The 27,634-nt window shown below is 44.4% G+C and overlaps 1 protein-coding gene across 4 annotated transcripts in view; it reads left to right on the top strand.

The window, feature by feature from the left end:
* Nucleotides 1-27,634, top strand: part of GRIA1 (glutamate ionotropic receptor AMPA type subunit 1) — a 355,242-nt gene that overhangs the window by 218,493 nt on the left and 109,115 nt on the right. For all 4 annotated transcript variants that reach the window (XM_005683203.2, XM_005683204.2, XM_013965710.2 and 1 more), the window contains exons 6-8: nt 7,573-7,734; nt 12,116-12,283; nt 23,167-23,271. In XM_005683203.2, coding sequence (XP_005683260.1) covers nt 7,573-7,734; nt 12,116-12,283; nt 23,167-23,271 — 435 coding nt within the window. The remainder of the gene's footprint in view (nt 1-7,572; nt 7,735-12,115; nt 12,284-23,166; nt 23,272-27,634) is intronic.

Raw genomic sequence — 27,634 nt, 5'->3', positions numbered from 1 at the left:
TTAGGGAATATAGATCCTAACCCCAGCTCACACTCTAACCAGCCTACAACTTGAGGCCAATAGTCTCCTCTCTGGACAACAAGGGGTTTGATGTGTTCTCTAACATCTTTCCTTCAGGCATCAGTAAACCTAAACTGTACCCCATGGGTCAAATTCAACCATTTCCTGGCTTTGTTTAGCCAGGAATGATTTTTATATGTTTAAATTACTAGAAAAAGAGAAAAGAAAAGTGATATCTCATGACATACGAAAATTATGTGAAATTCAAGTTTCAGTGTTCATGAATACACTTGGGGGTGGAGGGGACACAACCATGCTATTTCATTTTCTATTATCTAGGCCTGCCTTCATGCTCTAATAGCTGCACTGAATAGTTATGACAGAAACAACATGCTCTGTAAGCCTAAAAAATTCACAATATGACCACTTATCCAAAAAAAAAAAAAATTTGCTGACTCCTGGTATGGATATGGAGTAGGTGGGTACTAAAAAACTTCATATAAATCAGAGGCTTGAGAAACATCTAACCAATCTGTAACCCCTCTTTGGCAGAGTGAGACCTCTGTTCTAGGCTATTAACTGTCAGCCACGCTGTCTAAGCTTCTTTGTCCCTCTTTATCTGGGGCAGTCTGGAAACCCCATCCTAAAGCTACATTCCTGTCTTCCTCGGCTGGCAAAGCAGTGTATCACACAGATGAAGAAGACAGATTTGATAGCTGGACCACAGCTGGAATCCTTGCTTCTGGGGGATCTCTAGGTGGGGGGAAAGGGGTGGGTTCCAGAGGTCTTTGAACCACAGCTCCTCACATGTAAAATTGGGACAGATACTCACTCATTTATGCAAATGAGTACCTGGAGCCTGCTGTGCATGTTCACCCCTCAGGGCTGTTTGGGGGGATTAAATAGGATTATGTATATAAAGCATTTAATAGAATGCCTGGCTCAGGAAAAGAGCTTGGGGAATGTTTAATAAATCCAAAGGTGACTGCTGATGGATTATTTCATTTTTCAACTTTAAATGACAACAACTTCAGAATTCTCAAAGAGCTATATAAACGAAGTTATATGATGCGCAAGAAATGACAGTTTCACCATTGTCGTCATATCTGTCATCCTTAGGAACAATGTTTCTAAAGCTATGTTTCAGTAGAATATTTAATGGCACCAGTGTCCTTTAATTCTAGGCCAAGAGACAACAAATTAAGCAGGGCTCCCTTAATAGACCATCAACCCATGCAATGACTTCTCTTCCCTGTGCTGTCGCTGACACTCCCTCTCCCACTTTCCAGGGACTTACAGATGATTCTGAGCCAGTAAGGCACATCAGAATTATCTGGGGATCTATTTTTATTTTTCAATAGTACTGAAAAGAAAACACATTCACATGGTTATAAAAAAGAAAAAAATTATTATGGAAGGTTATAAAAAAAGGCAAATACCTAATCTCTCTAATCTCATACTTCTTAGAAAAAACTGTTCTAAACATTTTCTGTGTTTGGTGATTCTCGTAGTTCCCTCTACACACTCCTGTGTAATATGTCTATGTCTCTTTTCCTTGCTTTATCAACTTTCATCCCATGTGTGGCTCCTCAGTTAAAAAAAGAGATGAACCACTTCATACTATTTTCCACATCCTGTCCTCAATGTTCATTAGTCATGCTATTATTTGGAATTCTTCTAATTAGTCCCTTTATAATATGTTTTACCTTGAGTTTTGATTGACCAGCATTGTTGTTGTTTAGTCACTAAGTCACGTCTGACTCTTCTGCCTCTGTCTGTGGGATTTTCCAGGCAAGAATACTGGAGTAGGTAGAGATTCCTTTCCTACCATTTCCTTTTCCAGGGGATCTTCCCAACCCAGAGATCAAACCTGTGTCTCCTGCATCACTGGCAGATTCTTTACCACTGAGCCACTTGACCAGCATTACAGCTTTATAGAGATACCTGGTTTCCTCTCCAGAGCTCCTGCATGATAACCATTAGGAATGGCTATTATGCAGAACCTCTCTCATGTATTGTGATGGGTCCCTCAGATGAAGGATCTCTATCCTAAGAGCCTGTCCATTTGCACTTGAATAAAAATTATAGGCAGACCATTCTTCTGTCCCCTGTTCATCAGGAGCACATGGGACAGTGTGAAATGTCACAGAGGAACCGCAGAAGCAGACAGGGACACAGTGATCTAACAGCTCCAGGAGCTCACTTACCACAGAGGCTTCTCTTAGATGATAAACAGTCACTTTGTGAAGAAAAGCATCCGGTACAGTGCTGGAGGGACACTGAGAGGCATCTGGGTTTAGAAGAGCTGAATTCTCCTACTGAATAACCTGAACAGAGCATTTTGTGGTTTAATTTCATTTCATTCACTAGTCACAGCACACAGAGCAATAGACTCCATATTTGGGGGCATGTTATAAAACAGGCAAAATGACTCAGAGTGCTTAAAATCAGACTTCATCATTTAATCTTTAATATAATACAATTAGCAATGTTGCATCCTTTTATAATATTATATAATTAATAGTACAGATAAAGCAAAAGGTACTCATTACCAAATATTACCCCCTAAGGTTTTTTTAAACAAAATGGCAAAGAAAATTAGAAAATGATTTAATTAAACCATGTTTAATGAGCATGCTCAGGGGACTGGAGTGGGTGAGTTGAATTTCCCAGCTGACTGGTAGGCAAATATTTCACACCTTTATTTCCTCTTCTTAGTCAAGAACAGTTTTCTCTGTTGGAATGGTCTGTTTTCTTGCATTATGGAGAGATCAAGTCCAGTAGCTATAAGAGACTGCTTTAATCTTCATGATTAAAGATATTATGGAGATTCAAGATCACCATTCAAGCATGAAATCTTCCATGAGGGGAAGGCGAGGATGTCTTCTACTAGATGAATGCATGTTGATGCCAGGTTATTCCCTCATTTCGTGTCTTCCCTAACAGTACAGATAAGAGCTTACTTTATCATTCTTTGTCCCTTCTTTCTCAGGGGAGCTGAGAAGTTCAGGTAGAGGTCCCATCAGTTTGATTGGAAATAACTTCAGGTCTGGCTCCAGTCACCTTGCAGTCAGACATTCTGGTGATAGAGCTGAGTGGCATTTATGTTTGAATAAACTCTGCCATTTCCTTTGGCCCCCATTACATTGATGAGGGCAGTCAGTACAAAATGCCTGGGTGCTTGTTACAGATTTTCAAGCGATGGAATTTGACTACAGGAAATCGCTTTCATTTTATTCTCTCAATAGTTATTTTATGAATAAAATGTTCTTTTTAAAATCTCTGAAGATTATGGGAAATCTCTCCACTGTGCATTAGCCTTTAACCAGGGGTGGGGTGGTTGTACTCTTAGGTAGTAGAATGTCTTAGGATGCCTATTGGGTATAAGAACCTAACTCCAATTTCATCTGTACTAAAAGCTTGTCAGAATCCTTGCACAATTCAGCAGACCCCTGTGAATGTCTGTAAACTATAGCTGTAGGTAAAGTTAATCACTAAATGCATTTCCAACATGAGCTTCCCTTGTCAAACAATTTAAATCATCCACTGGATTTACTGCCTGGAGATCATACTTTCCCTGACAAATTAGCATTTTTGCTTGAGGAATGTCTTTGACTTTTATTCATTCATCCAATAAAAATGTATTGAGAGCCTACTTTGTGTCAGACATGGTGTTAGATGCTGGGTTCTAGGACACATCCATGAACAAAACAGAAACTCTCATGGAACTGACATTCCAACACAACGAGAGAGGACAACGGAACAAATGAGCAAACCAGATCATCTCAAATGGGTGACAAGCAGAACACTGAGAAGGAACAGACTGGACTGCATATTGCAAGTAACTTGATTGAGTTCTACTAGAACCAGGTTTTAAGACAGCAATTCAAACACAAGTAGCTTCTTTGGATGCTAATCTGAGAAATAACATCAAGGAATCAGGGATGTGAGGTAGGGATGTAAGACCTGACCCATTGGAAAAGGCCCTGACTTTGGGAAAGATTGAGGGCAGGAGGAGAAGGGGACAACAGAGGATGAGATAGCTGGATGGCATCACTGACTCAATGGACATAAGTTTGAGCAAACTCTGGGAGATAGTGAAGGACAGGGAAGCCTGGCGTGCTGCAGTCCAAGGGGCTGCAAAGAGTCGAACACCACTGAGCGACTGAACAAGAAGGTAGGGATGGGAGAGCAGGCAGCTGAAAAACGTGCATAATCAAGGCACTTCTCTCTGGGGCTATGGAACTCCATCCCTTACAGAAGCTCTAGACTTGGGTGCACAGTGTACCTCATGGTAACCCACCCAAGGGAGAGGGCTATGGATTCTACTAACTCCCCAAGAGCAAAGAGCTTCTCTGAGTATATGAACGCCTCAAAACATCTGGCTTACCCTGCCTGTGGGTGAAGTGATAGGTAGCTATAGTTAGGATAAAAAGTGGAATATCAGTGTCTACTGGGGAGATGTGGAAATGAACAGGGTTCCAAGGGCATCTATCAAGGACGAGAACTGGGTCTTTAGATAAGGAGTCCCAGGTGGCTCAGACGGTAAAGAATCCACTTGCAGTGCAGGAGAACCAGTTTGATCCCTGGGTCAGGAAGATCCCCTGGAGAAGGGCATGGCAACCCACTCCAGTATTCTTGCCTGGACAATCCCATGGACAGAGGAGCCTGGCGGGCCCTAGTCCATGGGGTGGCCAAGAGTTGGACACAACTGAGCAATAAGCACATTACAGGAGAAAGCTCTCTGAAGACACTGTATTTTAGCTGAGACTCAAGGATGGACATGAGCTGGCCAGGGAGAACTCACTTCCAGGCATAGAGAATAGCTGGGCAAAGGCTCAGAGTAGAGCTGAGCTTAGTTTGTTTGTAAAATAGGAACAATAAAGAATCATTGAACTTTAGAGGCATAGGGTGGGGGAAGGTCTTTGAGCCATGAAGTTACTGATGACCAGATCTTTTTTTTTAAATTCTATTCTTTTTTTATAATTAATTTATTTTAATTAGAGGCTAATTACTTTACAATATTGTTGTGGTTTTTGCCATGAATCAGCCATGGGTGTACTTGCATCCCATGATCTGAACCCCCCTTCTCACCTCCCTCCCCACCCCATTCCTCTGGGTTGTCCCAGAGTACCAGCTTTGAGTGCCCTGCTTCATACATCAAACTTGCACTGGTTGATGACCAGATCTTTTAAGTAAGGAAACCAGATCGAGTCCGTGAGAAATCAAGAGACTAAGACAATGTCTCAGGACCTCCAGGCAGAGCTGAGGCAGTGATGGGGGCTCAGAGCTGCCAGACCACAGTTCTTCCTACGCTCAATCCACCAAACTACTTCCTGTGTTCATTCCCCCACTTCACCCCTTGGGATCTGGCAGTTTCCCTAAGCCACGGAGTTCAGAGAGCAATGACTTTGTGATCCCTGCTCAAATTCCTGAAATGGGTACCAATTACACCCAAAGAGAAACCTAGATGATCACAAGGCTTTCTATGATCCAACCTTGGACTGCCCCCTACCCACCAACTGCATTTCCCTCTCTCTCTCTCTCTCTCTCTCTCTCTCTCTCTCTCTCTCTCTCTCTCTCTCTCTCTCTCTCTCTCTCTCTCTCGCTTGTGCTGTGCTAGTCACCCCACTCTTCCTACTGTTTCTAGAATATGCTAAGCATCCTCCAATCTCTGAGCCTTTGCTCAGAATGCTCTTCCCCAGATTCCCCCAGAGCTCATGCCACAGCTTCACATCAGTCAGGTCCCTGTGTTGACACCACCGCCTCAGGGTGGCTCATTTGGACCATGCCAGGCACTGCCCTCCTCTTCTTATCCTCTTTCCCCACTTCATCTTCCTTCAGAGGGCTCATAGCTACCTACCACACAGTATCCTCTGCTGGATTCTACCTTATACACTGCTACATGCTTCCTTTTTAAAAACTGAAATATAATTAATGTATAATAAATACCATGTTGCTATTGTTCACTTGCAAAGGTGTGTAATTCTTTGTGACCCCACGGACTACAGCACACCAGGCTTCCCTGTCCTTCACCATCTCCCAGAGCTTGCTCAAAGTTATGTCTATTGAGTCAGTGATGCCATCCAACCATCTCAATCCTCTGTCATCCCCTTCTCCTCCTGCCCTCAATCTTTCCCAGCATCAGGGTCTTTTCCAATGAGTCAGTTCTTCACATCAGGTGCCAACAGTATTGGAGCTTCAGCTTCAGCATCAGTCCTTCCAATGAATACTCAGGACTGATTTCCTTTAGGATTGACTGGTTTGAGCTCCTTGCTGCCCAAGGCACTCTCAAGAGTCTTCACCAGCACCACAATTTGAGAGCATCAATTCTTCGTGATTCAAAATGTTTAAAGGCTATATTTCATTTATAGTTATTATAAAATATTTGCCCTGTATTGTACAATATATACTTTTATCTTATTTTATACACAACAATTTGTTTATGGTCCATTCTTCCCACTAGAAAGTAAGCTTCATTAGAGAAGGAACTTGTTTTACTCACTATTAGAATAGTACATTGCATTAGGATAGCATTAGAATAGTACACTGGCTTTCCAAAAATGTTTGTTGAATTTATGACAAGAGAATAAGTAAGCATAGGCCTTCAGAAGGCCTTAGTTCCAGTCCCCTCTATGCCACTAAATCACTGAATGACTTTGTGCAAGCAATTCTCTATCTCAGTTTCTTTATCTGGCAAACAGATGTACAGTTTCTACCTTATAAAGGCATTAAAGTGAAACGCAGCCATAGATTTGAAAGTACCGTACACTGTGGAATATATTATACAGATACAAGGTTTCCTTTCTATCTTGAAGGCTTCCTGTTCCTGAGTTTGAATGAACTTCGCCAAATGGGGAGGAAAGTTTCATTCCCAATAAGAAATCCTTTGTGGATAGGAGAATTGATCGGGCCTCACTTGCAAGACCTTGCCTGCAGCACAGGAAAAAGCACAGGGCGGGGAGGGCTGGGGGGGCAGGCGGGGAGGCATAATCAGCATCCAGCCTCTTCCAGACGTGCTGGGGACATGCTGGGGACCTTGGGGCGCCCACAGAAGCCTGCCCTGGATAGAATTCAGATGTCTCTCCAGCCAGAAAGAGCAGAGTGATGGTGGTAAAGGACAAAGGTCCCCCCTCATGTTCTTAAACTATCACATATCTGTGTTGTTATAATAATCCCAGCCACTGTTTACTGATCACTCAGTCTTGCAACATGGACTTGACATGCATCATCGTACTGCTTTTTCTCCTCAGCCTCCTAACCTCCATTATTCATAAGGAAGCCATCAGGGAACTTGGTCCAAGGAAGAGTATGTAACTCATAGCTCTGCATAGCAGAGCCTACCCTTCAGGCTAGGCATGGCTGGCTCCTGAGCTCTTAACCAATGTGCTAACTTAGCACACAAAATAAGTGATAACAGAGGTCAGAAGGAAGGGAACTGCAAATGCCTCTCCATTACTTAAGTTTCACCTGAAGTCTGAATAGGGTGGAAAATGCTGTGATTCTGTAACATGGTTAAATTGATGCATCCAGGCTGCATATTCTAACTTCTTTCCCTTCCTTACCACCCAGGGTTTCATGGACATTGACTTAAACAAATTCAAGGAGAGTGGAGCAAATGTAACAGGTTTCCAGTTGGTGAACTACACTGATACTATCCCGGCCAAGATCATGCAACAGTGGAAAAACAGTGATGCTCGGGACCACACCCGGGTGGACTGGAAGAGACCTAAGGTAAGAGGATGGGCAGCAGGCAAGAAAGGACCCTGCTGGTCCCTTCGCCTGCCCTAGATTCCTGGAACAGACTTTCTAAGAGGAACAAGCTAAGGAAAGTAGATCCATAAAGACTGAGGGTATGGGCACTCCAGATGACAATGGTTTTAACAAGACAGACATTTTGCTCCTTTTTCATATAAACAAATTCAGAAGTCAGCAATCTGGGGCTTGTATAATGGTTTCACAATCACCAGACACTTAGAGACATTTTCTATCTTCCTGTTCTGCTATCCTCAGCATACAGCTGCTACCTTATAGCCCAAAATGGCTGCAGAAGCCCCAACAATTACTGCAGTATTCTACCCATCAGGAAGGGAAAAGGAAAATAGAAAGCAAAACTGTTTCCCTTAAGAACTCTTTCCAGCAGTCATATACAGATCTTCCCCTCACATGCTATTGGCCACATCTCGGAAACCTACCCCAGCTAGCTACAGCAGAAGCCGGAAAATGGTGTCTCTACTCTGGGCAGGATCACATGTTGCACAACTCCAGGGAGATGCTATTAGCATTTATTTCTTCATGGATTGAGCCTCCTAGATTTGTGCAGTGGGGCGGTCCTTCTGGTCAGCTGCATACCTGGCTAAAAATCAAGGAAATTTAACTAAGCAATAACCAGTACATTTCTGCCTCAGAGAGTCAACTCCCAATTATCATGCAAACTACCAGTCTCTCATTCTCTGCAAGGCAGCTTTAAACTCTGCGGCTAAAATCTATTTTATTTAGAATAAAGATGGGCTTCCCTGATAGCTAAGTTGGGAAAGAATCTGCTTGCAATGCAGGAGATGCCAGTTCGATTCCTGGGTTGGGAAGATCCACTGGAGAAGGGACAGGCTACCCACACCAGTATTCTTGGGCTTCCCTGTGGCTCAGCTGGTAAACAGTCCTCCTGCAATGCAGGAGACCTGAATTTGATCCCTGGGTTGGGAAGGTCTCCTGGAGAAGGGAAGGGCTACCCACTCCAGTATTCTGGCCTAGAAAATTCCATGGACTGTATAGTCCATGGGGTCTCAAAGACTCAGAGACAACTGAGCAACATTCACTTTAACTCCAGAATAAGAATAGAGGATAATTTTTCTTTCCCACATCAAATCTAACAGCTTGGCAGTGGCTATGAGGAACACTATGTTGAGAAGGATTCTGAGTCTAAACCTGTTTATCCAGGCCAACTGTGGATCCTTGCCAACTTTCTCTTGCCCTTGTTCAGTTGCATTTTGTAAATGTCAGGCCACTGAACCAGGACACTATCATCCCAGTTTTGCTCAAACTGATTCAGGAATTTAGAAATAAAGGCACTTCAACATGAGCTTAAGCAAACAAAATCACAAATGTGATTTCAATCAATGAGTAAACTACAGAGAAGTTTCATTCATTCAGTTCAGTTCAGTCGCTCAGTTGTGTCCAACTCTTTGTGACCCCATGAGCTGCAGCATGCCAGGCCTTCCTGTCCATCACCAACTCCCAGAGCTTACCCAAACTCATACCCATTGAGTCATCCACCCATCCAACCATCTCATCCTCTGTTATCCCCTTCTCCTCTTGCCCTCAATCTTTCCCAGCATCAGAGTCTTTTCAAATGAGTCAGCTCTTCACATCAGGTGGCCAAAGTATTGGAGTTTCAGCTTTAGCATCATTCCTTCCTAAGAAATCCCAGGGCTGATCTCCTTTAGGATGGACTGGTTGGATCTCCTTGCAGTCCAAGGGACTCTCAAGAGTCTTCTCCAATACCACAGTTCAAAAGCATCAATTCTTCTGCACTCAGCTTTCTTTATAGTTCAACTCTCACATCCATACATGACCACAGGAAAAACCATAGCCTTGACTAGATGAACCTTTGCTGGCAAAGTAATGTCTCTGCTTTTGAATATGCTGTCTAGGTTGGTCATAACCTTCCAAGGAGTAAGCATCTTTTAATTTCATGGCTGCAATCACCATCTGCAGTGATTTTGGAGCCCCAAAAAATAAAGTCTGACACTGTTTCCACTCTTTCCCCATCTATTTCCCATGAGGTGATGGGACCAGATGCCATGATCTTCATTTTCTGAATGTTGAGCTTTAAGCCAAATTTTTCACTCTCTTCTTTCACTTTCATGAAGAAGCTTTTTAGTTCCTCTTCACTTTCTCCATTAGGCTGGTGTCATCTGCATATCTGAGGTTCTTGATATTTCTCCCAGCAATCTTGATTCCAGCTTGGGCTTCCTCCAGCCCAGAGTTTCTCATGCCGTACTCTGCATAGAAGTTAAATAAGCAGGGTGACAATATACAGCCTTGACGTACTCCTTTTCCTATTTGGAACCAGTCTGTTGTTCCATGTCCAATTCTAACTGCTGCTTCCTGACCTGCATACAGATTTCTCAAGATGCAGATCAGGTGGTCTGGTGTTCCTATCTCTTGAAGAATTTTTCACAGTTTATTGTGATCCACACAGTCAAAGGCTTTGGCATAGTCAATAAAGCAGAAATAGATGTTTTTCTGGAACTCTCTTGCTTTTTTGATGATCCAGTGGATGTTGGCAATGTCTGGTTCCTTTGCCTTTTCTAAAACCAGCTTGAACATCTGGAAGTTCACAGTTCACATACTGCTGAAGCCTGGCTTGGAGAATTTTGAGCATTACTTTACTAGCACATGAGATGCATGCAATTGTGTGGTAGTTTGAGCATTCTCTGACATTTCCTTTCTTTGGGATTGGAATGAAAACTGACCTTTTCCAGGCCTGTGGCCACTGCTGAGTTTTCCTAATTTGCTGGCATACTGAGTGCAGCACTTTCACAGCATCATCTTTCAGGATTTGAAATAGCTCAACTGGGATTCCATCACCTCCACTAGCTTTGTTTGGAGTGATGCTTTCTCAGTCCCACTTGACTTCACATTCCAGGATGTCTGGCTCTAGGTGAGTGATCACACCATAGTAATTAACTGGGTTGTGAAGATCTTTTTTGTACAGTTCTTCTGTGTATTCTTGCTATCTCTTCTTAATATCTTCTGCTTCTGTTAGGTCCATACCATTTCTGCCCTTTACTGAGCCCATCTTTGCATGAAATGTTCCCTTGGTATCTCTAATTTTCTTGAGGAGATCTCTAATCTTTCCCATTCTATTGGTTTCCTCTATTTCTTTGCACTGATCACTGAGGAAGGCTTTCTTATCTCTCCTTGCTATTCTTTGGAACTCTGCATTCAGATGCTTATATCTTTCCTTTCCTCCTTTCCTTTCCGCTTCTCTTCTTTTCACAGCTATTATTAACATGTGACTATTCCACCCAATTTCCAAAAGATTGGAAACGGTTATAAAGATAACCAAGTGTAATGTCTTTACTTTAAAAGGGAAGTGTTTGTGTGTCCATGCAGATGCACACGCAGTGGCTAACTCATGCCCAGTTCTTTGCAACCCCATGGTCTATAGCTCACCAGACTCCTTCTGACCATGGGATTTCCTAAACAAGAATACTTGAGTGGTTGCCATTTCCTTCTCCAGTGGATCTTACCAACCCAGGGATTGAACCCATGTCTCCTGCTTGGCAGGTAGATTGTTTACCACTGTGCTACCAGGGAAGCCCCAAAAGCAAAAGGGACAAAGTTAAAAGCTGGAAAAATACCTATACATTTATTCTACAAGACTGCACTGTAAACTTAGGATGTACCAGAGAACATGCTAGACATCAGAGACAAATTAATGAGAATAGATATGATTACCAGTGCTGGGAAATGTTGTTCTGGATTGTTATCTTGCTTTTGTTTCAACATTTTAGTGCCTTCTTAGATAAGAGGGGGATAAAATTGAGGCTTAACATGAAGAAGCACAAGAGGAAATTTTGTGGAATATAAAGTTGTCACTTGAGTGAGCTCCATGCAGAAATAATTAAGAGCTTACCCTTCTCAGATTATTCTTTTTCTTTCTTTTCCCGTCACCAGGGATGGTGGAGTAAACTGTTCTTCTTGGTTCCCAATTGGTGACAGAGAGAAAACCAAGTTGTTTTCATGGACTGTATCAGACAGACACAGATGTGTTGTATTTAATTTAGATGTTTTGTATTCAATCTATGCCTCTTCCCCCAAATGAACCAACATTTTAAAGTGGATTGGATAGCAAACTCTAGAATTCTCTTTGAACCTCACAACCAGCAATAATACTGAACTCAGGAGTTCAGGAGGGCAACATTGGCTGGGGAGGTGGAGCAGCAGGTGCTTCCTGGCTTACAGCTGCTCCCCGTCCCCACCATACCCCCTATCCCTGGCTCACTGCAGGCATCCTCATCACCAGGAAGCTCCTTCCCAGATACAGCTCCCACCTGCCTACCTGCCAGCTCTCTCTCTGACACCCAACTGTCTCTGTTCCTCCCACCAGTACACCTCTGCGCTGACCTACGATGGGGTGAAGGTGATGGCTGAGGCTTTCCAGAGCCTGCGGAGGCAGAGAATCGATATCTCCCGCCGGGGGAATGCTGGGGACTGCCTGGCTAACCCAGCTGTGCCCTGGGGCCAGGGCATCGACATCCAGAGAGCTCTGCAGCAGGTGAGGCTGGCAACGATGGTGGCCCCACCCTATGGGAGCCTCGCAGGGGATTTAAGCATCAGGGTCAGGTGGGATGCAGCTACTGAAAAAAAAAAAAAAAAAGGATGGAGCACACCTGAAGTCTGGACCACCGCCACATCATGTCTGTGGCTCTGACATAGGAAAGGTCGTGTAGAAATTTGAAAAACAAAATGAGAAAACTTAATAATATGGACTAGTCATTCCTGATAGCACAAGAGCTCTATTTTCTGCTTAGGGATTATGCTAAGAAGGAGAAGTCAGTGATGCTGTATTTGAAAGGGGACTTGAGATACCCAAGGATGAAACTGAACCATTTTTGCAGGCTCTCAGAGACTCAGCTCTGTTGCCCTGATTTTCTAGATTTCTTCATTATCTTTGCTTTCTGTGCACATGTCAGGATGGGACCCTGAAAATGTTTCTCGACATTTCTGATTCTATTTTCTTGCTTCTCAGCATTGCACTCATCAGTTTTGTTTGCACTTGAGAACGGGCAAAGTACAGGGATATAAAAAGGTCAGGATCTTCCAATCAACTGACTCTGCAGAGGATTCTGAGGCTGAATCCAGATTCAACAGGGAGGAATATAAGCACTCAGTGATATGTCTGCTGTGGAAGCAGGATGAGACAGATATTCATGAGCCATGTGTTTGACATTCCTGGTTTAGAAGGTTCTGGGGACTTGCCCAGCTTTATCATTCTCTGAACTCCTAGAAATCTCTAGAAGTTTCTAGAAGCACCTCAAGCACAGACTAGTTCTCCCAGTCCTGACACATACCACACTATATGATGCCTCTGATGCCTCCTGAGAGAGACCGTATTTCCAAAGGGGACTGGGCACAGAGGACAGGGCTCACTTCAGAGGAATGTCCAAGTATCAGACACAGTGGCAAGCTGGCAACAGCAAGATGTTTTGGTGCAAATAACTCTCAGGACCTGCTCTCTCCATCCAAGAGGGGAGAGGAACATTTCTGAATGAGGAAGAAATGTAGAGCAAAACGTACAACTGTTTCCACCTGTTTTCCAGCCACACATGCACAGCTCTAGCAATTTACAACCTGGAGAAACACACAAGACGGGAATATCATCAGTTGTTCTTTAGCTCGGGTGAAGAGCCTGCACGTGGAGGAGAACACAGACTTCTGTCCTTTGGAATGCCCCACCCCCCGTCACTGTGCAGGGTGGCCCCGAATTGCTAGGCAGCAAGAGCCAGCAACCCAGCAGCTTCAGAATGATTGCCAAAGGTGTGGTGCCTGCCTTCTGGCTTATTTAAAATGCTCTTCCAGGCTCCACAGTCGAGACAGCTTCTGTTTGCAATGTGAAGCTGGTTTCAGAAGGTCCCAGGGACTTGCTCTCAGCTTTCCAACCCTTCCAGCTCCCTTGCCTCTCTCATCTTAAGGATGTCCCTGGAACGATACACTGACATCACCACGGCAGTGATGAAGCCTAGAGACAATGTGAGTGGCAGAAAGGACTCTGACTCAGGAGACCTGGGGTCCAAGACCAGCCAGGCCCTTGAGTCTCTGGGTGACCTTGAAATACTCATTCAGATCTCCCACACCCTTCCCTTTCCTCACCCATGACAATGAGGCAGTCAGAGAGACCACTCTCAGTTCTCACCTGGCTTACGAATTCCAAGCATCTAATTAATTTCCCTTATGCTCTAACCCACATCTTTCTGGTTGTAACATGCTCAGTCTTCTGTTTCTGCCTTCAGTGGGGTTGAGACGAGGCAGTTGCTTTCATCAAAATAATAATGATCTCCTCTATACCAAGGGTCCCCAAACTCTAGGATCTAATGCCTGGTGATCTGAGGTGGAGCCGGTGTAATATTAATAACAATAGAAATAAGTACAAAATAAACGTAATGCATTTGAATCATCCTGAAACCATGGCAGCGGCCACTACCCTGGGCATGGAAAAACTGTCTTCCACAAAACCAGTCCCTGGTGCCAGAAAAGATGAGAACCATTGCTCTATACTGTCTTGAGTCAAGACATGTGTGTGCCAGCTTGTTCCTGCGAGCCTACTGTATGCTCTGGCCTAGGATCAAGCTCTGGGGACAATTAGAGAAGGCAAGGCCTGTCCTCAAGAAACTCTCCTTAGTCTCTATGTGGCTAAAGGTAGGGTGGGGAGAACTAGCCGCAAAAACAAAAACAAAATATAATCAACATTCTGATCTGAAGATCAGCTGTTCAAACTGAATCAAATCTTTGTTTATCACTTCAGATCACAAATCTTCAGATCAAATCTTTGTTTATCACTAAATGTATGGCAGAAAGAGACCTGAGAAATGACAACTCCCACTTTTCCTTACATTAGAGATAAAGCAGCTGACCCAGAGTGGGCAGGAACTCCTCCAGGATCACACAGGAGCTTAGCAGCAGAGACTGTAACAGACCCCCAGCTGGGGCTCCTCCTCATGCCCCTAGCCTGTCCTGTGGCCCCAGGGACTTTTGCTTGTACGTACTGAACCTCAGGGCCTCCCACACACAGTCATGGCTGCTGTCTACCCATTTCACCCTCTAGACCCATCTCTTTAAACAGCCATGCCACTAGGGAGAATCTGTGTGCCCACAGTAGACTGGGTAAATCCCAATGCCAGTCAGTCCTTGGACCCCAACTTGGGATCTCAAATCACTTCTACCCTGATCCTCTGACCTTCAGGTCACAAGTGGGAAGGGACCTGAGGGTCAGCTTGTGGTCAAGCTGGGAAGTCTGTGAGTTAGACCAGGAGAAATAAGCACATTATTCTAAAACTGAGAGTCATACCAGCGATGACATGTCCAGGGCTCACTATGCACAAGGTTCTGAATATATTTTACATGACTGATCTCACTGAATCCCCTATAATATAACCCTATGAGGTAGCTAGTTTTATTAACTGTGCTTTATAAATATAGACACTGAGCTACCGAGATGTTCAAGAATTCCCCCAGATTATACAGCTAGTTAGTGGTAAAAGTGGGATTCCAACCCACATCTCCTTGCTACCTCACTGTACCCTTAACTGCTCTGCTCTGAAGCCTCAAAGGCCCAGCCCAGCAAATGAGAATGAGTTCTGGCCCAGCCAGCTATAGCACGTGGCCTTGGGTAATATCCAAGGGCCTCGGCTCCCCCTCACCCTGCTACAGTTTCCCCAGGAGCAGGGTGAAGATAACTCAGCCGCCTGCCTGCCCCCATTTCCTCACCCTGCCTGACATCCAAGGAGCCACTCAGAATATTAATGATCCCACAATCCTGGAACTCCTCAATGCTCCAGGAAAGAGGAAGCGTCAGGGTACCTATAAGTTGGCTTCTGGCTGGCAGAAAAGAGTGAATTCCCCAAGTCAGGCTTTTAGCATTTAGGTCATTGGCCCTTTGAGGATATGACAGGACAAAAAAAGCTTTGTACCTTTTCCCCAGAAAAATGCACACATATATTTCTGCATGACCATGAGTCGGGGAAACCACAGACACTTCCAGAAGCCCAGCTAAGAAGTTGAAGAATTGAAGTTGAAGAACACCTGCCCTAAACAATGATCAGCCCTCTTAGCATTTGTGTTTGCAGTTTGTCAGCCAGTGATCACACACAGCAAAGTGAAGATTAACAGGGCACTTCGCTAGATGAGGTCGGGGTGGGGGGAGGGGAATAAGGATATAAGACACAGTCCTGCAACTCAAACTGAAGACCCAGTGTTGAAGGAAAGATAAGCTCCTAAGAAATAATAGCCATAAAGTTGTGGATTCGAAGCTAAATCACATACATAGCCAGGCTGTTGATGCTCTGGATGGTCAGAAAAGAATGCTACGACTGAGGACTGTGGACATTACCAGACTATCTGCAGGCATGTGACTGGGGCTTTAACTAGGATAACCATATAATTTATCATCCATCCTGGGACACTGGGGAATGAAAGGGAGAGCTATTACCAATTATCCCAGAACAAGAGATGTAGACGATCGATCCCAAGCAAACTGAGATGGATGAGCAGCATGCCTTAAAGCAAGGATGACTTTGAACAAAGAGTGATTTGGGTTTTGGAGGGCCTGGGTGAGGATCTAAAGGATACCAGCAAGAGTCTACAGTGAGGGTACAAGGAGGACGTCGGGCCATTGTGCTTGGCTATTAGTACATTAGGAGGACAAGAGCAGGGCTCTCACCATGCCTCCACCAAGCACTATCTGGAGGATCCTGGATTAATTGCTCAACTTTTCTGGCATTAATTTCCTCATCTCTTAAATGAGTATCATCCTCATAACACTGCCTCCCTTTCTGGCTTGTGACAAGTCTCAAAAAGAAATTTTTTAAAGGATAATATATAAGTTTCTTTGAAGCTCAGGGCAACTGCCTGAGATAGCTAGAGCCAGGATTATTCTTCCCATTGATCAGGTGGGAAAGTGGAAGCTCAGAGGGGTCCTGAGACTTGCTTGCCCCACTGGAATACCCAGGACCCTGGTCCACAGGTTCTGGCTTCCCACACCCAGTGGGCATTCAGGAGGGGAAGCCAAGAGAACATACCCACCTCAAAGCAGCCAAAGAGAGGCTGTAGAAGCCCTGGGCCAGGGAATCTCCACTGCCCCCACCCCCAGGGCTGGAGATGCAGGAGTCAGTCATCAGGGTTAATGGCTCAAGTAGTAAAAACGCTAACAAGCACTCTCCTGGCACCAGCAGGAAAGAGCAAGTGTGCTTCAGCATCTCATGGGTGGCAGACACTGAGCTGGCACCCAATACAAATGACCGGAAATCCACGGGTAAATCCCCATCTTTCATGGAGAGAGTCAGCAGGTGCCAGGATAGTGATAGGAGGTCCAAAAGGCAGGAACTCAGGAAGACTCCAAGTCTCCCGTGGCCTGACTCCTGTCACCCCAGCGTGGGGGTGGGAGGGAATGGGGGCTCAGAGGCTCAGTACTGATGGATAGGATGGCAGTTTCCAGATGTGGCCAAAGCATGTGTTTCTGAGAAGCTTATTCCTCTAAGAGTCCAGACTGTCCTCATAAATGATTTGAGGCTAATCTAGTCTCCTGACGTCCCCCCTTGCTCTGCCATCATGGAAGGGTAGTTCTGGGACATCTTCTTTCCCACACTTTAATTTATCTCAGGGTGTGTAAGTCCTGGCTTCTATAACTAGACAGTAAAGAGCCTTCAGCTCACCAGGCCTCTCCTGACTTGCTGTGAATCCTGAACACAGGTACCATAGCTCTGAGTCTCAATAATTCTACCTGTACAATCAGGAAAATAAGCTCTGCTTTTGCTGCTCACTGGGTTTCTGGGAACATCGCATAAGCAGCCTCCTGTGAAACAGTGTGGCAATGTAAGAGGCCCTCAGGTCACAAAACTTTGCTGCTGATGATTATTTTTTTGGAAACTGAGAAAGGCATGTATAAAAGACAGCAACAAGACTCTTATTTCTGCTGAAAGGATCCCCTGCTGTGAGGTCACAACTAATCATGCCCATGTTAAATCTTATTGTCCATACTTCGTGCCCACTGAACACAGCACAGTAGTAGCAATAGAAGTGATCATCATTCTCTTCACCATCACCGTCACTTAAATAACACACAACATACGATGAACATTTATGTCCCAGACAATATGCTAAACGCTTCAGTCCTTTGAAGAGGAAACTAAGAAACAAGCCTAGTGACTTGTACAGAGGAATTAGAGTGTGGCCTGGAGAAGGCCCAGCTAGAATAGAGGGTGGCAGCTGAATGCATGGAGAACACACGACTTTACACATTTCTGTGTCACTTCCCAGAGCCAAGGACAGCAGCGTGGTCCTCCATTTGAGAGGCCACTTGGTATATGAAGTGACGAAACCAGCTCTGGATTTCAGACCTGCCTCGGACACTTGTAAGGCCTAAGTCATGAGCAAATCACTTTGCTATCCAGAGTCTGAGTTTCTGCCACGAAAGTGAAGATTGGGACTTCCCTGGAGGTCCAGTGGCTGGGACTCCACGCTCCCAATGCAGGGGCCCAGGTTTGATTCCTAGATGGGGAACTAGACCCCACATGCTGCAACTAAGACCTGAGAAAGCCAAATAAATAAAATAAATATTAAAAAAAAAAAGAAAGTGAAGATTCTAATCTCACGGGTTCCTCTGAATGAAGATAAAGTAATATGTGCAAAATGTTTCATAAACACTTGGAAAATGGTGGTAATATTAATAATACTATTAGTAACAATAAAAATAAGAGCTAGCCTTTGTTGAATACTTGCCATGGGGCAAGCATTGATCAAAAAATATCTAATTTCATTCTTCAACCAACCAGAATGTTAGGGCCATGAATCAAAGCAAATTGGAAGTGATCAAACAGGAGATGGCAAGAGTGAATGTCGACATTCTAGGAATCAGCGAACTACAATGGACTAGAATGGGTGAATTTAACTCAGACGACCGTTATATCTACTACTGTGGGCAGGAATCCCTTAGAAGAAATGGAGTAGCCATCATGGTCAACAAAAGAGTCTGAAATGCAGTACTTGGATGCAACCTCAAAAATGACAGAATGATCTCTGTTCGTTTCCAAGGCAAACCATTCAATATCACAGTAATTCAAGTCTATTCCCCAACCAGTAACACTGAAGAAGCTGAAGTTGAACGGTTCTATGAAGACCTACAAGACCTTTTAGAATTAACACCCAAAAAAGATGTCCTTTTCATTATAGGGGACTGGAATGCAAAAGTAGGAAGTCAAGAAACACCTGGAGTAACAGGCAAATTTGGCCTTGGAATACGGAATGAAGCAGGGCAAAGGCTAACAGAGTTTTGCCAAGAGAACGCACTGGTTCTTAGCAAACACCCTCTTCCAACAACACAAGAGAAGATTCTACACATGGACATCACCAGATGGTCAACACTGAAATCAGATTGATTATATTCTTTGCAGCCAAAGATGGAGAAGCTCTATACAGTCAGCAAAAACAAGACTGGGAGCTAACTGTGGCTCAGATCATGAACTATTTATTGTCAAATTCAGACTGAAACTGAAGAAAGTAGGGAAAACTGCTAGACCATTCAGTATGACCTAAATCAAATCCCTTATGATTATACAGTGGAAGTGAGAAATAGATTAAGGGACTAGATCTGATAGAGTGCTTCATGAACTATGGACACAGGTTCGTGACATTGTACAGGAGACAGGGATCAAGATCATCCCCATGGAAAAGAAATGCAAAAAAGCAAAATGGCTGTCTGGGGAGGCCTTACAAATAGATGTGAAAAGAAGAGAAGCAAAAAGCAAAGGAGAAAAGGAAAGATATAAGCATCTGAATGCAGAGTTCCAAAGAATAGCAAGGAGAGATAAGAGAGCCTTCCTCAGAAATCAATGCAAAGAAACAGAGGCAAACAATAGAATGGGAAAGACTAGAGATCTCTTCAAGAAAATTAGAAATACCAAGGGAATATTTCATGCAAAGACAGGCTCAAAAAAGGACAGAAATGGTCTGGACCTAACACAAACAGAAGATATTAAGAAGAGATGGCAAGAATACACAGAAGAACTGTGCAAAAAAGAGCTTCACAACCCAGATAACCATGATGGTGTGATCACTGACCTAGAGCCAGACATCCTGGAATGTGAAGTCAAGCAGGCCTTAGAAAGCATCACTACGAACAAAGCTAGTGGAGGTGATGGAATTCCAGTTGAGCTATTTCAAACCCTGAAAGATGATGCTGTGAAAGTGCTGCACTCAATATGCAGGCAAATCAGGAAAACTCAGCAGTGGCCACAGGCCTGGAAAAGGTCAGTTTTCATTCCAATCCCAAAGAAAACCAATGCCAAAGAATGCTCAAACTACCTCACAATTGCACTCATCTCACATGCTAGTAAAGTAATGATCAAAATTCTCCAAGCCAGGCTTCAGCAGTATGTGAACTGTGAACTTCCAGATGTTTAAGCTGGTTTTAGAAAAGGCAAAGGAACCAGAGATCAAATTGCCAAAATCTGCTCGATCATCAAAAAAGCAAGAGTTCCAGAAAAACATCTGTTTCTGCTTTATTGACTATGCCAAAGCCTTTGACTGTGTGGATCACAATAAACTGTGGAAAATTCTTCAAGAGATAGGAACACCAGACCACCTGACCTGCCTCTTGAGAAATCTGTATGCAGGTCAGGAAGCAACAGTTAGAACTGGACATGGAACAACAGACTGGTTCCAAATAGGAAATGGAGTACATCAAGGCTGTATATTGTCACCCTGCTTATTTAACTTATATGCAGAGTACATCATGAGAAACGCTGGGCTGGAAGAAGCACAAGCTGGAATCAAGATTGCCGGGGAGATATCAATAACCTCAGATATGCAGATAACACCATCCTCATGAGTGAGGAGGAACTAAAAAGCCTCTTGATGAAAGTGAAAGAGGAGAGTGAAAAAGTTGGCTTAAAGCTCAACGTTCAGAAAACGAAGATCATGGCATCTGGTCCCATCACCTCATGGGAAATAGATGGGGAAACAGTGGCTGACTTTATTTTGGGGGGCTCCAAAATCACTGCAGATGGTGACTGAGACATGAAAATTAAAAGACGCTTACTCCTTGGAAGGAAAGTTATGACCAACCTAGATAGCATATGCAAAAGCAGAGACACTACTTTGCCAACAAAGGTCCATCTAGTCAAGGCTATGGTTTTTCCAGCGGCCATGTATGGATGTAAGAGTTGGACTGTGAAGAAAGCTGAGCGCTGAAGAATTGATGCTTTTGAACTGTGGTGTTGGAGAAGACTTGAGAGTCCCTTGGACTGCAAGGAGATCCAACCAGTCCATTCTGAAGATCAGCCCTGGGATTTCTTTGGAGGGAATGATGCTAAAGCTGAAACTCCAGTACTTTGGACACCTCATGCGAAGAGGTGACTCATTGGAAAAGACTCTAATGCTGGGAGGGATTGAGGGCAGGAGGAGAAGGGGACGAAAGAGGATGAGATGGCTGGATGGCATTACGGACTTGATGGGCGTGAGTTTGAGTGAACTCTGGGAGTCGGTGATGGACAGGGAGGCTTGGTGTGCTTCGACTCATGGGGTCACAAAGAGTCAGACACGACTCGGTGACTGAACTGAACTGAAGACATAATTAACCCTAATGGGTCCCATTAAACAAATGAGGAAACTGAGTCATAGAGGCATTAAGCAATTAGCATATGAATTATGACATAATGATAATTAGTATGACACTTGACACTGGGGCCAAAGATAGATGCCTGTTTGAATCATTAATGACACATTTCTGTTTCTGCAAATCATCTGCACATCTGTCTCAGCCTATTTTTCCAAATGAGTCACACGAGCTGGCACATAGCAATGAATGGGAAGCTCAAGATGGGCCAGAGGGGACCAAGGAGGGGAGGTGAAGCTGCTGATGGGTTAAAATTGTTCGTGCCTCATTCTCTGTAGCAGGATTGGTGCTTTGCTTCCCTTTGAAAAGCAAAAGTAGCCCAGACTTTCCAGAGTGAGAATTTCTCCAGATTTCATCTCAGAGAGTAAAGAATTTGCTGCATAATTTGTTCAGTGCTCTAGGCCTGTTGTGACCTCCCTACTTGGACTTCAAACCAGGAGGTGATGGGAAGGTCAGGCTGAGAAAAGACACACTTTTCTTTCTTCCTTCCTTTCTTTCCTTCCGTCCTTCCCTCTCCCTCACACACACCCCATCTTAAATACATACACACATCCCAGCTATTCTTATAACTTCCAGAGGCAGATAGGTTGGTCATTCACTGTCAGAAAATGGTTACACCCTGCAAGGCTTCCTTTGAAGCCTATTTGAAGAGGTGGGGAAATAAATAATGCTGGGTTAGAGGGCAAGGTTCATATTGGTTACAGGTACAGACTCATCTCACTGGCCTTAGGCCAGACAAATCTGAGGAAACGTGATAGATTATGGTTGGAGAATGTGATTTCTAGTACCTGAGCTGATGACACACAGCTAGACTCATCCCCAATTTGAGGGTAGACCAATTTTATTGGTCACCTCCAGAGCAGCAGACTTGGTCCCAAAGATCCTGGATGCCCCATGCTAACCACTCAGCCTTTAAAATGAGCCTGAAGATAGGAAGCCATGAAAGTTTAATCCGACTCATTTGTGGAGGAGAAATCCTATGAAGCATATTTGGGGGCTTCCTATATACACACTGGTTCAACAGCTGAGACCTATTTAAAGTCCTACATGATCCGGTCTTACCATAAAAGGTTTCCTCAGATGCTTTAAAGTTTGCATAGCACTTTCACATTTGCTGTGTCATGTAAGGTACATGGAGCAGGAATTTTAGAAACTAGAGGCTTGGAGAGGTGGTCATCCAGTCACTTGGCTGTTCAGAGGAAAACCGGGGTAAAACCCAGGTCACCCAATTATAGGTATTCAGGTTCCCAGGTATTTTATTCCCTGGCCTCACAAAGGGATTACAAAGCAACACTGAGGCACGGCCCAAAGCATCACAAGGCTGGCTCCCAGCCCTGGGTCTTCCCCTGCCTCACCAGGGCGGGCACACCAGTCTCTTCTTTCACAGGCCTGCTTCAGTTTCCGCATCTGAAGGTGTATGTCTAAGGAGCGGTGACTCTAATGGGGTGGTCCCAATAGGGGTACGGGACTAAGGATGGCACTAGACTTCCTATGAAGATTGACTTTGATCCACTCTCATTGTTGGCCAAAGGCAATGGGTGAAGCAGTTTTCAGGAAGAATTTCATTATAGTAGGAGAACTGTTCTCCAACAGTTATGCCTGCTCCAGGCAACGGAGTAGAGAGGTGTTTAGGATTGATGCTACTCTAAGACCTCATCCCATGTAACTTTCTCAGGTTCTGGGCTTTCAGTTCAGCAGGAAAAGCCAGCAAATGAACAAACATGAAGCGCAACTTCAGAGTTCACTGGTCACCACCTGGCTTTTTCTTGCAGGTGCGGTTTGAAGGCTTGACAGGAAATGTGCAATTTAATGAGAAAGGACGGCGGACCAACTACACCCTCCACGTGATCGAAATGAAGCATGATGGCATCCGAAAGGTAAAGCTCCCTTTGCTTCCATTACACAGGGAGGAGAGGGCTGAACAGAGGCTCAGGCCGGAGCTGAGGGCCTGGGGAACCCACTGTCCTGGACTTGATCTCTTAGAAGAGAAGCAGGCAGTGAGGATTCTAATCTGGGCTCTGCTGCGAGCCAGCTAGGATTTTGGGCAAGTCAGTTGTTCCTCTGAGAATTGATTCACTGCAAAATGGAGATAAAAAATTTCTACCTTTGCCTTAGGGTGCTTGTAAAGATCCAAGGGATGGGAAAATATTTTGAAAAAATGAAGTAATAGATGTGTATAAAATGTCACTACTGTTCCTGAGGGGTTTCAAGTAAGAACTTGAGAATGCTGGTTTATTGAAGAAGTTAACCACCTTTTCCTAATCCACACTTGGTCGTATTCTCTGTGTGTGTGTGTGTGTGTGTGTGTGTGTGTGTGTGTGTGTGTGTGTGTGTGTGTGTGTGTGTGTGTGTGTGTGTGTGTGTGTGTGTGCGTGCGCGTGTGTGTGTGTGTATATGCACATACACTCTTACATACTTACTAAACATACACACTTACTAAACATTTTAGAACAACATTCAAATTCTTGGAGAAAACATTCAGAATTCTACCAGACTCTGCATTCTGACCTTGGCCAATTTCTCTGACCTTGATCCTTGACACTCACTTTCTTTGTCCTTCCACTCCAGTCACTCCAACCAACGTTCACTTCCAGGAAGATATCATGTTCTTTCTCACCCCCCAGCCTCCAAATGTGTTCCCTCTGCCTAGGACTCTTCTATCCCATCCCCCAATTCTAGCCTGACTTCCAGAGTCAGGGTGAATGTTGCTCCCCAGGAGAGCCTTCCCTGGGCTTCCTTGTTAAGCCTCATGGCCACCTCTGCTTGACTGTCCCTGGCCTTCACCACATCCCTGGTTCCCTGGGGTGACACAGTGTGGCAAGTTAGGAGGCTGTGCGTGCACAGTAGGACGCTGGTAGAGTGTCAGAGCATTAGCCCCAGAATCCTGGGAGGCCATCCTGGCGTCACCACTTACCAGCCTGTGACTCTGGGCAAGTAAATCAGGTTCTTTGTGCCTTAAGTGGGGGTTAAATGATCTAATGGAAGCAGAAGTTCTGGGAGCTGGGCCTGGCACATTGCAGACTAGGTCTTAGTCTCTCAAACCTGATACTCTCTATGCCAGTGCTGTCAAATACAGTTGCCACCTGCCATGGTTGGCTATTTCATTTTAATTCTAAATCATGAAAACTTACAAGTCCCGCAGTTGCACTAGCCACACTTCAAGTGCTCAATAGCCACAGGTGGCTAGAGGCTGCCACACTAGACAGCACGGATGTCGATCACGCCCATTATCACTGCAGGTTCTACTGGACAAGGATGCTCATGTTCTCTGTTCCCAGTCTGTGGGCTTCATGGTGCTCTGGGTGGTGTGGTGAGAAACACTGGCAGAATGGTTACAAGCTGGGGCACTGAAGAGAGACACACCAGGAATTAAGCCTCTGCCTCACTCTCTACTACACACATGACCTTGAACAACTGAGCCTCCCAGAACCTCAGTGACATCACCTCCAAATGGGGGATAATGCCCTTTATCTCTCAGGACTTCCATCAACACTGAGTGAAACAATGTCTGCCACCTCCTTGCCTGTGTGAAAGGGTTCCCCAAAGCAGCCCCTGGCATGGATTGGCCATTCAACCCATGTTTTGTTTGTTTGTTTCAACTGCCTTCTTTAGGCCACAAGGATTTTTATATCAGCCTTGACTATGAGAGAGTTAGGCTGTGAAAGCCCATGGAATGGATAAGCAAAATAACAAACTGAAATAGCCCAGTAACTTTAAAATCCAAGAACAAATGGTTGTGCTTTATTTTTCTGGTCTCGGGGCTGTTTTTCAACTTCCTTTCCAATGACTAAATCCTTTCTTTGAATGTGGGTTTGGGCAGCCTTTGGTTACAGGGAATCTGACTTTCAGAAAATCAATTCCTCCACATCTGCGGCTTCAGGTCTTTTCCTCAATCAGCCTCCTAACAAAGTAATTTCTCAGACTCATGGGTAACCTTGTTGTGCTGGTTTCAGTGAACAGTGCGTGGCCCCACCTGATGTATGTAATAAAAAGGGACTGCTGCTGTTTAACTGGAAGCCTTGGGGACTGTCTCCTGATCTTTAGGCACGTATTCTGGCCACTGATCTGCCAACACACACTCTAGGTGTCTGGGTCCAATTGATATCCCACTGAAATGTGTGTGGTCTCTGGGCATACATTCATCCCACACTTCGGAGCTTCAAATGCCAGAATGTGCAGCGGCTCCACTAAATCTAGAGCCTTGTGAAATGCCATTCAGAGATTCCACTTCGCCATGGGGTACTGATTCAAATAGGGATCTCTATTCAAATAGAATGCCTTGTCAAATTCAAGTAGCATCACAAATTCTTAGAGTGGCTGGCAAGAGAGAAGTGCAGGAAGATTCTTGAAGCTCTTTCATCAAGGGACCAGCATTGATGATGTAACCATCTTTTCTCATCACCATTGGTCCTGTAGCTATGTTTTGACTTAAAAAAGACAAGTCTTAACTTGAATTCAGTCACCCTTGCCCTGTCTCAAATTTTTCATTCCCAGTTATGACCCAAGTGTAACTGGAAAGGAAGGACCAGGTAGGAAAGAAAGTGACACAAAGTCCTCCTTCTGTCAAAAGTAATTAAAAGTCCTGAAGCATTCACAGCCCTCCAGTCCATACATCCTTTGGAAGTTTTTTCCTTAAATCTTTGCTACCCAGCTTTAGACATACTGGTGGTGGTTTAGTCACTAAGTCATGTCTGACTCTTTGCGACCTTTACCATCAGGGAAGCTCCTTAGACATACTGAGTCCTGTTCTATTCAATCCAACCACTTCTCTCCATTTCCACTGCTGACTCCGGAGCTCAAGCCACCTTCTACACCTGCTTGGACTCACACAGGAGCCTCCTTACTGGTCACTAATCCTGCTGGCCAGGTTCTCGTCCCTCTTCAAGGCTGTTTTTCAGCACAAGAGCTGATCATCTTCAAATATATATCAGGTTATATTGCTTCTCCGCTTAAAGCCACTGACTAGCTTCCTACTACAGGGGCTTCCCTGGTGGCTCAGATAGTAAAGAATCTGCCTGCAATGCAAGAGACCCAGGTTCAATCCCTGGGTTAGAAAGATCCCCTGGAGAAAGGCATAGTAACCCACTCCAGTATTCTTTCCTGGGGAATTCCATGGACAGAGGAGCCTGGTGGGCTACAGTCCATGGGGCCGCAGAGTCAGACTAATACACCACTGCAGGTAAAAGGTAACAGAACTCCTTACTGCAGCCTTCAGACCCAGATACTGCAGCCCTCTGAACTCTTGCTCCTCTTTTTCTAGCTCACGACTCCACAGCTACCCTGGAATGTCTGCTTCTTTACCCGACATTCGCCATCACTGTAGTCTAATGTGCAGTATCTCTCCTTGTCATTCAAGTCTGGCCCAGCTGAAGTCACTCTGGAAAGGCCGTTCCTGACCAAAATATCTAAAGTGACCCCCATCTGCCGAGCACACTCCCATTATCCTAATTTTCCATAGTGCTTCTGTGAATATCCCCCTTCTGAGATATTCTTGTTGGTTTACTGATCTCTATTGGGGCTGGTAAACTTCAGCCTGCAGGCCCAATCCAGCCAACTGCCTGTCTGTTTACAGCCCATGAGCTAATGATTTTTACATTTTTAAATGGCTGAAGTAAATCAAAAGATGAATACGTCATGATATGTGAAAATTACATGAAATTAAAATTTCAGGGTCCATAAATAAAGTTGTGGGTTTTTTTGAGGGGGGGGGAATACAGCCAAATTCATTTGTTTCAGTATCGGCTATGGCTGCTTCTGCACTGTGACAACAGAGATGGGTAGTTGCTACAGAGACTGTTTCACCCACAAAGCCTAAAGTATTTACTGTCTGGCGCTTTAACGATGAAGTCTGACAACCCCTGCTCTGAATATGTATTGTCTTTCTTCCCCTCCTCTCCACCTCCTTCCACTAAAATGTCAGCTCTCTAAACGCAGGGACATGGTTGTGTTATTTATTATATCCTCAGAGCCGATAATATATTGATGCATAGTAAGCACATGCAAATAAGTGGTTGTTCATTAAATGAGCGGGCAGCATATTGAATGTTGCTTGGCAACCAGAAAGCATACCACTCTGGCCCATTTTTCCATAGATCTGCCGGCAAATAAGGAAAAAAAATGCTGATAATTTTAATGAAATAACACCTCAAGCAGAACTCAGATAAAGTCACATGCAAACCTACAAAGTTAAAATTCTTTAAGTATGTTAGTTAAGGTGCAATAACAGATGAACTCTAAAAA

The sequence above is a fragment of the Capra hircus genome, chromosome 7 (genome assembly GCF_001704415.2).
Source record: "Capra hircus breed San Clemente chromosome 7, ASM170441v1, whole genome shotgun sequence".
Lineage (NCBI taxonomy): Eukaryota > Metazoa > Chordata > Mammalia > Artiodactyla > Bovidae > Capra > Capra hircus.
The sequence above is the reverse complement of the archived record's forward strand: the minus strand, read 5'-3'. Positions and strand labels throughout refer to the sequence as shown.